The sequence below is a fragment of the Eupeodes corollae genome, chromosome 1 (assembly GCF_945859685.1).
Source record: "Eupeodes corollae chromosome 1, idEupCoro1.1, whole genome shotgun sequence".
NCBI lineage: Eukaryota > Metazoa > Arthropoda > Insecta > Diptera > Syrphidae > Eupeodes > Eupeodes corollae.
This window is the reverse complement of record NC_079147.1, coordinates 211769651-211781712: the sequence shown is the minus strand read 5'-3', so window position 1 is coordinate 211781712 and position 12062 is coordinate 211769651. Positions and strand designations below refer to the sequence as shown.

The window sequence follows — 12062 nt, the reverse complement described above, 5'->3', positions numbered from 1 at the left end:
TTTTACTCAACCCTTTAAAATGCCAGACTATAACTTTCACTAAAAAACTAATCAGTAACGTATTTAACTACTGTATATCACAGCAAAAACTCTGTCGTGTCTCCACATTTAAAGATTTAGGTGTACATTTCTGTTCCAACTTAGAGTTTACACATCACATTAATTTTATTGTTAATAAGGCAAGTTCTATGCTTGGTTTTATAAAACGCTGGGGAAAGGAGTTCAATAATCCCTATGTTACCCTTTCTTTGTGTAATTGCCATCTTGAATATGCTTCGCAGGTATGGACTCCCTATTACGAAATTCATAGAAAACGTTGAATCAATTCAACATAATTTCATTCGCTTTGCCCTAAAAGGTCTTCCTTGGGAAGATCCCTATGATCTGCCTCCCTATGAACATCGTATTCTACTTCTTCAAATGCAATCTCTCCATCAAAGGCGTGTTAATAATGACTTAGTATTTTTTCATCAAGTCATTAATGGTGAAATTGATGCACCTTATTTGCTATCTTGTGTACATTTGAATTACCGGGGCGGAACTCATCACCTGCGCACATTTGATTTTATACAAGAATGAAGCTTTAAGTCGAATGAGCATTTTATATAACTTAAACTGTTCATCGATAGATTGAAATTTAAATAAGGTGGGATTAAAATCATTGTTTAGAACCAGTACTCCACTATCGTAAACGTTCTCATTTTATTTTTTGTTCTGTAAAAGGTAAATGTTCATTATATTTTGTTTTTTGTGTGTGTGTTAGGCTGTAATTGTATTATTTTTTTACTAACAACTAACACATGCACTTATGATGAGCCTCTGATCGTAGTTTGACGCTTGCTATAAGCTTACTACTTTCTGAAATTCTGAAGTGTAAAAAAAAAAACTTGGTGTTTTAATAAATATGATTTGAAATCATGAAAATGAAAATGAATGAAAATAAATATAAACCAGCATAAGTGTTCATATATGCGTTTAAACCCGATGTAATGGTTGGGCTCATCAGAAGATTACCATTACAACTTGTCTTGACGCATATTTTCTGGAATAAATCGAGGTTCCATATAATCCGAGCTACATATATAATTCACAGTAGCTCTATGTAGCTTAGATTATATTGAATCTCGATTTTTTAGAGAAAATATGCGTCAAGACGAGTTGTAATGGTCATCTTCTGCTCACTTATGCTGGTTTATATTTATTTTCATTTTCATGATTTAAAATCATATTTATTAAAATAAACGGTGTTCAGGAAAAAACAATTTGACTTTTAACAGTCAAATATTTCTTCTTCATAAGTTGGTGTCTCTGACTTGATTTTTATTTATTTCATATAAAACTTAAGAACAACATAAAAGCTAGAACAGCCACAGTAAAGTAAAGCTTAAACCTATTTAAATCGGCCAAGACACTAAGCCTCCGACAATTAAACTATCGTTTTTCGTTTGCAGCCACCAAAACTAGTTCTACCGCCTCAACCTATCTTCCCGGTCCCTACTGAACCGAAAGCGCTTATCGAGAATGTAAAGGAGTCACCTTACTACAGTTTTATTATTGATGTGTTAGATAAGCGGAATCGAATCTCTATCCTGTATCAGCCCTCGATTGTTTAAATAAACGTACGCGCATTTCTTGTAGTATTCGTTATTCGGGTAATTGGGGCCCTTCTGTTCGTCGGCATACGCAATTATTTGAGTTACACTACCTATCAGATCGCTAGTGTAAATGCTGAACAAGATCGGCGAGTTAATTGCTCCTTACTGAAGACCCCTTCAAATACCAAAGATTTCGGTAGAAGTTACATTGCCACTTTTGACAACAAACCGCCTACAATAAAGCATGTCATAAAGGATATACAACAGTGATTTTCTTATGCCAAGTCTGGTCAGTTTTATGTTCAGGCCCTCTAACTATACGGAATGCCTTCTCCAAACTTGACTTAGAAATGAATGTTTGATCATATCTTATGGCCAAAATTGTAGTATTAAATTTATTAGAAGAACATTTCCTGCGGCCCTACTATATAATTCGATTCTACAATGAAATTGCTCAAAAATTGGTACTATGTATCTATTTGACTACTTTTGAATCAACGAGATTCAAATAGTTCTAGTAGTGCCAACTATATTCTTATAAACTCTGAATAAAAGAGGAACTTCGTAACTTGAAAGCAGAATTCAAAACAAGGCAAGATCGAAAATTATCACTCTAAATCAAATGTGTTTGCGAACGAAGTTTTTTTTTGTCAAAGTGTAAGTAAAATGTTAAATATTGGTTCCATCTACCATCCCAATTACACCGGGAATTCGTGATTTTTGCCAAAAATAACGTTTTTTACTTTCGTTACTCTTCCTCATTTATTTCAAAATTTATCATCAGCGGGCACATGACTCTTTCGATTGAAGTCAAAACTTTGACATGGTTTGTTGTACAATTCCAGCGTTCTTGTCACCACCGATTTGGTTTTGGTAACCTCCTGTTGCCAAAATCTTCAATGCGGAACAGCATTTTGTCTTCGGCTAGTAGTCATGTCGGATGATATAGTGTTAAGTAAGAACTTAAATCGGTCTTTAGAAAGACGATGGCTCTTAATAAGACTAAAACAAAAGTGTATGTATAGTTTTCATTAATAATGCGTTCAAATATTCTACCGAACATAAAGGGTGATTTTTTAAAAGCTATAGAAAAGTTTAAAAAAAAAACACATAATGTATCGATAGTACAGTCCGTTTAATGCTAATGTTGACCTTGACTGCGCCTCAAATGGTCCATCCGCTTATTCGAATTTAAACATACTCTTTATAACATTTCGGCCAGTATCTCAAGAAAAAAATCTTCAATGTTGTTTTTCCAATGCGTCAATTGAAGCGGACTTGTCTGTATAGACATGACCTTTAACATAGCTCCACACCGAACTCGCCTCTTAATAAGTCCATTGTTGCTCGTGCTGTGTAGCATGTGGCACTGCCTTGTTGAAACCACATGTCATGCAAGACAAGCTCTTGCATTTTTTGTAAAAAAAAGTTTTATATCACCTCACGCTAGCGCTCGCCATTCACAGTTACGTTACTATTCGCATCATCTTTAAAGAAGTACGATCCAATGTTGCCACCAGCCCATAAACCGCAACAAACTGTGACTTTTTCTGGATGCATTGATAACTGTTGCAATGCTTCCGGCTGATATGCACTCCAAAATCGACAATTCTGCTTATTTACGTATCCAAAATGAGCTTCGTAGCTGAACACAGCTGGATCTTCGGCCAACTTTCCAAGAGCCCGTTCACCAAAAATTTTACGTTGCAGTAAGTCGTTTGGCCTTATATATTTTATTTTCTTCAGTTCGCACTGTACGTAAGCGTGTTGGTGATTTACTGTGCAACAATGTAAATTTGGTGCAAAATTTAGTGACAATAGCCCGAATAGCCGCTTCAGTGGGTCGATTAAACTGACCAAAAAAAGAAAGAAGCTTGCGATGAACTTTCTTAACAGAGCACGCATTTTGATAATGAAATTCAATAACTTGCAAGCGTTGTTAGTTTGTATAAAACGATTCATGGTTAATTTATAGACACAACTGAAGATGTTTGACAGTGAAATAAAACACGAAACGTGCGTCATCTGTTAAAAAAAGTGTTGCCAAAAATAGAAAATCACCCTTTATATAAATACAACCCTTTTCCCAAATTTTGATGTTTTATTTGTTTTTTTTTTGTCAAACAACTTGATACTCGTTTGAAAGTAAACATTTTTTTTAAAAACTAGATGGTATAACCCGCATCCGATTCTACTTTTATACGTAGTACGATTTGAAAGTAGGATCGGAAATCGGATAGTAGGGCCCCTGTAATTTCTCGAAAATGTGATCACAATTTCCCACTGAGATTTCGTTGCTTTACTACCTGTAGACTTTTTGGGTGCAGTTTGCTTGACAACCGATACAATACCTTTAAGATGGCGTTCATGAATTAAAAATGCATATGGCTGCGATGTTTATAATAATAGAATTAAACCTCTTTTTGGAAAACTCTATAGTACTTATTTCTTTTAAAATTGACATAACTGACATAAAATTGGTCAGTTTCCATCTTTAAGATTTTACAAAGTTGGAGTAATCTCAAATGATGTTTCCATAATCTGTATGGATACGAAGTGGAAGATTGACAGCCACTGCATTCTTACTTCTGTCAACCAAACTGGAAGTTCTCAGAACTCTTAGAAATATAAACTGGCCAACATTTACAGAACGACCAAATGTCAAAGTTTCCGCTCTTTTATTCAATTTTTTGTTAAATTTTGTTTTATTTCAAAAAATGTGGAATTGATAATTAAAATTTAAAGCGAAATAGACAAAAATGTAATATTTTTAAATTTTAGCTACACAATATGAAAAACAAAAAAGAATTTATAGATTATTTATGTACAATATATATAATTATAGATACATATGTATGTATATATTCATATGTTGTTATTCATAAATAAATACTTGATACAATTCTAGGGTCTGTTTTGGGCATTGGCATGTATATGGTTGATCTATCCAGATATTAAGCTTCCACATTTACAAGGCGAACCATTCACAGGAAATTCATCATATCCATTTCTCTACACCGACTATTTGCCAACGGAATTTCTTGTTAACGGCATTGTATCGGGTCTTTTGACAGTTATAAACATAATTTGTATTTTTATAACTGCTATTATTATACTCAAAATCAAGGAAGTTTCAGCACCATACACAGCTAGTCCGGATCTTAAACGGTATATTATTGGTTTATACTTTTGACTCATACCATTTATAAACTTATTTTTCAGATTCTGGGAAACTGATCTTCGCACGGTACGAAAGACTAACCGGTCAACTATAAGAAATAGGAAAAACACTTTCCGGGATAAGTTGTTGCAGTAAGTTAAAGTAATATATATGTACATGTTTAAATATAATTAATATTGCCCCTGTGCACACATTAGTCATTTTAACACTGCGGTGACGCTGCTGTGCTACACAAATTAAGTTGAAAGTGTGCTAATTTTATCCCAGAGAAATAGCAGTAGGTACACCAATACTTATATTATTAGGCCGACGTGTTTGTTTGTTTGTTTTAACGCGCTTATCTCAAGAACTATTGGTCTGATTAAAACATATCTTGCAGTGTAGATAGCTCATATTTTAATGAATGCTAAAGGCTTTAAAACATCATGCTAAGACTAGGGAGTTTTTCCTTTTGAGATCTTCTACTGTTCGCACAATAGTTATAAACACAATCCGCGACAGCATATGCCTACCTTTTAAAGTTGGCTCATCATATCTCTTTTTATGCTAACGAAATTTGTTCTATAATAAAGCATGCTAGTTTGTTTAAATTATCAATATAATTCGGTTGCTTCTAGTTCGAAGAAATTGAAGCCAAAGCGCTCTGTACCAATTTTTGAAATAGTACAAATTTCATATCCTAAATACATCACCTTTGTCAAACAGATTAGAGAAGAATTTTTGAAACGAGACATTATCTTATCGAATATTGGGTTGATCTTTTTTTTATTGCAATGTTTTGGTTAACATGGAAATGTATATATGATTCAGGAAAAGATATAAATTTAACTGTTCATTAATATTTTTAACTTTTATAAAGGTTTCTAAATTAATACTTTTTTTCTTATTTTTTAGCCACGATGCTATCCAAGAACCAAGAAGTAAGAAATTGGACACTGTTCTCGAACAAGCAATCAAAGAAGCCTCTGATGATGTTACATTTAAGAAGGTCAAACGAATGAGTTATTCAAATAATGCTGCTGGTGAGGTAAGTTTAATGATCGAAGATGCTTATCAATCAAAATCAGCAGTCCTGAGTAGAAAGAAAGCAGTATTTGTTCAACATATACCTAAAAAAAAAGATAGATCCTTTAATTATTATGAACCGATTGCACCTGAAAATCCTTAATAATTATCAAATCAAGAAGTATTTATGAGACCCAAAGCAAAGGGAGCCCATGGACTATGACCCTTCTCCGACAATCTTTTCCTTTTTTATCAATGATCTTCTGTTTGAAACTTTTTATCCACTTACCCGACGAGACGTATTTAATATCACAACCAACTCTAGCGCGATGTAATCAAAAATTCCGAACGTCCAAGATATAGTACGACTTCCATCTAGGGGTTTGTTTTCCAGTTACTTCCTTAAATCTCTTGGAAAGTACTCAAAAAAGAGTGTTAAAAAATGTTGGACATAATAAGATTGCTGATTTGTTAACATCACTTGAATACTGTAATAATGTTTTGTTTTAGTCATAATACTTTCCTTCCAGTCCAACTCCGTTCCTTCGCCGTATTACGAGAATATTAAATTCCTAACCAATCTAAATTCAAAACCAATGTGCACCGAATCCTTTTATGTCCTTGACGTAATGAGGGTACTTAAACCCCCTTAATTTCGATCTCAATATAAAATAAACAACAACATATAGAACGAATTTTTTTTCTAGAATAAATGATGATTTCATGGAAATGTCTCCCGTATTCAAAAACCTAACAATCAATACATTATTTCTGTTCCTTTCAAGTTCAAATGTATTTCCATTGAAATGCAAATAAAAATCCCTTAAAATGTATTTTAGTTATATTAAATACATTTCAAAGAATTAATTCGATTCTATTCCCAAGTTTTTAAAATAGAAAAAAATTACTTGGAATTTGTATTTTCGATAGAAATTTCAATTCAATAACTGTAAGCTATTAAAAAAAGATGTGTTCAACATTATGTAAGCTTCTTCCATCATAAATATATATCAATGTTTACAGAAAGAGAGAGATAAATTTTTTCCACCTGGATCTATACCTGATGATAATGGTGCTCTAGTATGCTTACCTTGAGTTCGATAACCTCCAATATTATTAAGTCCCTTGTAACAATTGCTCAAAAATTTAAAACGCTACGAGTATGAATATATTTACATCATAGGCCTCGAACGAAAAGTAAAAAGCATTTTCACACTAAAAGCCAAGTTTCTAAATCTAAAAATCTGTTGATTTTTGTCAAATTTTGCAAAATACGATAAGAAGACGAACATTAAAAATTCAATGTAAGATTTTGAGGTTTTGAGGGATGCTTTAATCCTTTAATGTTTTGAAATTGGAGGACGACGTTTAACACTTCTCTCAAAACGACGAAGTCTGATGAATTCAAAATATTGGAGAGAATGTTCACTGGATTCTACAGTTTCTGAAAAATTTGCTCCGCCTCACTTTCCTTTGGAATAACAAAACTAATATGTTTCTATTTTTTCGAATTTTATTTTATATTTTTAACCTAATTTTAATTTTTTTTCGGTTTAAGTTCAACTCCGATCTAAGTAAATGTTCTTAGAAAAAAATGTCAAACTTCCTATTCATTAGCGGCGAAAAATACCGCTATTTAAGAACTCCAACTTTCGTAGTAAATATTTTTGTACGACGCACGGAAGCACTGATACTTTTTTTCGGGGTTCGCTATTCGAATCTACGCAGAACGAAAAAAGGTCATCCTATTGACTATTTTGGACGTCAATATTACTATTTGGTAGTCAATTTTCAGCTGATAACCGCGATAGTCAATAGAACAATTTTTGGTTTTCAATTTTGGGATCCGAATTTTGTTTACAATTTGGTAGTCAATATGACAACTTTGGTGAAAGGAAATTGAAACTACGGTTGTCATATCGACTAATGTGGTATTCAATACTAAGACTGATGTAGTCCATAAAGTAACTTCGGTACAAAGGACAATTGCGGTAGTCAATATAACAATTTTAGATATTTAATTTTGGTAGTCAATAGGACAATTACGGTAGTCAATATGGCAACTGCGATAGTCAATAAGACCGCTGAGGTAGTTAATATAACAATCCTCGATAGTCAATTTTGGTAGTCAATATGACAACCAAAATGTCATATTGACTACCGAAGTTGTTCTATTGGCTACTTATGTTTTCATATTGACTACCCGAAATTGAAAATAGAAAATTATTCTATTGACTATTTTTGTATTCAATGCAACAATTCGGCCAAATTTCAGGTTGACTATGGACGATTGTTGATATGACAACGTGTTCTGTGATAAGTATCACTATTTAAGGATTTTTTCAGAGCTTTAACTTTAAGCCATGATTTTGAAGTGATTTCTAAGCATTATCACCAAAGCTCAAATAAAATTTTTTGTTTTCATACATATATATCTTTTCTAAGGTATGGTTCAACATCAAGTTTTTCAAATATGTACAATGCAAAAACATAAAATTGATGTTGAAAACTGGTAATTTTAAAAATTGAGCAGATGTTTAAAATTGAAGTTTAGATTCGAAATCATTACTGAAAATTGATTGATTGTACCCGAGGCATGATTGTTAGTGCGTCGGACTGTCATGCTAGAGGTCTTGGGTTCGATCGCACCCTGTGACACCTTAAGTTTTATTCACGGGTACTATCTCTTGAGGAATTGACTAATTCTCCAAGATTAATTCTTGTCATGAAAAAGTGCTCTTTCAAATTAGACGTTGGGATTCGGCACATAAACTGTAGGCCCCCTCCATCCCTGTAATTACTCGCACACAGGAATGGTTTAGAGTTGCAAATCTCTTGGCCCTAGTTCTCAAAGGACGGTTGCTCCACCCAATTTATTTTTATTTATTTTTCAAAACCATTAAAACCAAGATTTATCAAAAATTATATCGAGTCAAATGAAGATTTATAACTAATGAGAATTTTCAGAATCTGAATTAGATACTAAAATGATTTCATTATACAATTTATTGTTAGTGTGTTCTGTTCAACCTTAGCCTTTAAAATCCCATTTTTGATTGCTTTGGGTAATATGTGATAGAAAAATTTTAAATCGAAATTCAAGAGAATTTAATCCTTAAAAAAATGTTATTTCGTTGACCAGTGTTATTCGATTGGCTACACAAAATGAGGGTTATAATTTGATTAATTTAATTACGATTAATATACTTATATGGATAAATCTAAAGCTTTATCATTGAATAGGAATTCACAGTCTCGAAGCTCCTCCTAGCTAAACGATGTTTGGCAAACATTTCTCCTTGTCGTTTGCAATTAGTTTGAAATGTCCAATTTGTATCTTAATTCTGGACGTGTAGCGTTTTAAGCTTTTCACTTTATTTAACGCAGAAACACCTACACAAAATAACACAAGTGGGTAAATAGAATATGTATCTAAACTCTTGTTGGCAAATGGCAACGGCAATAACAATATAAACATAAACATGCTTTTGCTCTTTATACAGTTTTTGTTGATTTTGTTGACATCAACTTGAACGTTATTTTATTTACCATCTAAATTAAATTCATCTGCTGACGTAGGTACATATACGAGTACGTAGTGTTAATATAAATATATATTTTCTCAATATTTTGCAGTTGACACAACGATTAGCCCAAGCAGCTGGCTTGAACAGCAATCAATCCAACATCAACAATTCGACAACAGCCGATACCATGGATTCCGTGCGCAATTCAAAATTAAACGTTGACCTTCAGGCTTTGGATAAATTGGTGTCCTCTTTGTTGGAGCATCACCAGCAACAACAATCGCAACCCGGTAGTGGAGGTGGAGGCTTATCCACAGGAGCATCAATGAAATTGAATCGTCGACGTCCAATGTCACGTTCGGCCAATCATTTTATGTACAGCCCTTCAACAATGGCAACCAATGAGTTTGGCGGCGGTGGAAATAATTTAAGCCTCGCAGCAATTAACAACAATACCGTTGGCGCTGGTGGCACCGAGGCAGGGAACACCACCACTAACAGCAGTAACAGAAACTCCAGTGCCATTCAACACACTGCATTGATGCCAACTATTTTGGAACAAAATCGAAATCCTGTAGGCACTTCGCGGTCATTGGATCGATCTGCTGCGACAGCTGGTGTCCGGAATGTCCTAAATAGCATTGCGAATGCACCGCATCGACTTAGCCAAAGCCTCAGTTCCAATCACGACGAGGACAACGTCAGTTTGACCAGAAACATTCTTGATTAGAAAACCCCTATAATGTTTTCAACATTTTAACATAATCAATTGAGTATTTGTGTTCTCATAGCACATAATGTACACTATACATATATATGTTTTTATGTATGTATGCAGAATAAAATAAGTACGGTCGCGTACCGCAGCACGATTCTTGTTTTAACTTGGACTTCAGCCACGGGTCAAGTAGTGCATTGTGGTTGAGCAATTCGCGTTCCACATTTTAATTGAACATGGCATTAGTTTTAGCGCAAAGTCGTCGTCGTGTAAGTTTAGGTATGGATGTAGGCCGGACAGCCGTCCAGCCGCCCAGTCAGCCAATCGGCCGGGTGTATTTGCCGACCTAATTGCGTCGCACCTTTAAGCGAATAAATTGGCAAAGTAACCTTATTACTATTCACATCCTGTGGTGTGAATAAAATGCTTGAACAATGAAAAAAAAACTATGTAATATTGTGTGTGCACTGTACATGTAGATGTAGTTTAGTGTACCTACGTGGAATTAATGAAAATGAAAATGGCCAAAATTGTGGAATTCTCATGAATCGAAAAACGAAAAAATTCCATAAGGTCGAAAGGTTTCAAACTAAATTTGCAAGGTTTTGTTTAGTTTGATTAAATATCGTCTATAGATAATTTAAGCATTTAGAATCACTACAGATGAACAAAATTAAAAAGAAACCCACCGGCTGATTAAAAAATTAAGTATACGCCTGAGTGAACCATATTCTATTTTATTTTTTCCTTATACTTGACTTCGACCAACGAATAAGCTGCGTTAAATTATAAAATAAGTACTTCTATGTTACCCAAACAGCCAGTAGTGATTCAAAGGCACACTTCGCAGAAGTTTTCATTCAGATAAAAAATTTGTAGACCCGGAAAAATGTCCAATAATGAACGAAACAGACATATTTTGTTCGTATTTAAAATAAAAAACTAGTGAACCCGTTCGGGAACGGTTTTGTTTCAAAGTTCCAAATTAATTGTATGCCTGAAGAATTGCGTGTTATTCGGGGAGTCTATATTATGGCTATGTTGTACGATTTCTAGAGATATTCTCCAGGTCTTTTCAACTCTTCTCGAATCGAGCTGATTCCTTTTCGACCGTTCTTTGCCAAGTACTTGAAGGCCGTAGATCGATATTTTAGAGTTCCTTTATCATCTGACACGATTTTAACCGTCATAACCGTGGTATAAATGTATCTCTTTGTTCCTTCTAAACGATGATCACGAAGCTTTTAATTTAATACCATATACTAGTGGCATTGTGCGATGGACTGTCCTGCCAGAGGTCTTGGGTTCGATCCTTCCATATGCCATCAAAAGATTTTTCTCGGGTACTGCCTCTTGCGAGGAATTGACAAATTCTCCAACAGTAATTCTTGTCAAGTGCTTTCTCAAATGTGCCGTTCGGATTCGGCTTAAAGCTGTAGGTAACCTACATCCCTGACAACAGTGCTCCCACAAAGGAATGGTTGAGAGTTGTAAGTCACTAGGTCCTAGTTCTCAATGGACTGTTGCGCCACTCCATTTATTTATTTATACTCGCAGAAAATTGTTAAGAATTGCAGTGAAAGCACTTTGAATTTAGGTTTGATTTTGGACAGCTTCTGAAGTCGGAACAATTTTTTTAACTAAAGGAAATAATGTGATGTGGATTTCATCCAGAATCTAAGCTTAGGAATAATGACATTTGACCAGGAGATATGCCAATTACGAAGCGAAGCACTAATAAACGTTGCATAAAGAATATTATTTTCGCGACACGATGCACTTGATGGAGGACCAGCAAAGTAATTCGATTTAAATATAATGGAATATCTTTGGGGTGAGTTTGAAAGAAACTCTAGGATTAAAAAACATCATGTAGTTAAAATAAACTAGTGGTATTCCACACTTTTCAAAACGTGTTTGAAGGTGGTTAATTCTATCGTGCCTAATGCAATTCTATAAGTAAAAATAGAGGTTCAACGATTGTATGTATATTGAAGGATTATCAACAATTTTAACCTGTAACAGTATTCTTATTT

At 34.0% G+C, this 12062-nt stretch overlaps 1 protein-coding gene across 1 annotated transcript in view; it reads left to right on the top strand.

Moving 5' to 3' along the window:
* The window catches only part of LOC129942726 (uncharacterized), a 78963-nt gene extending 68786 nt beyond the window's left edge, over positions 1-10177 (top strand). The window contains exons 9-12 of the mRNA XM_056051770.1: positions 4504-4763; positions 4818-4907; positions 5671-5803; positions 9418-10177. Coding sequence (XP_055907745.1) covers positions 4504-4763; positions 4818-4907; positions 5671-5803; positions 9418-10038 — 1104 coding nt within the window. The 3' untranslated portion in view covers positions 10039-10177. The remainder of the gene's footprint in view (positions 1-4503; positions 4764-4817; positions 4908-5670; positions 5804-9417) is intronic.
* The last annotated feature ends 1885 nt before the right edge of the window (positions 10178-12062 follow it).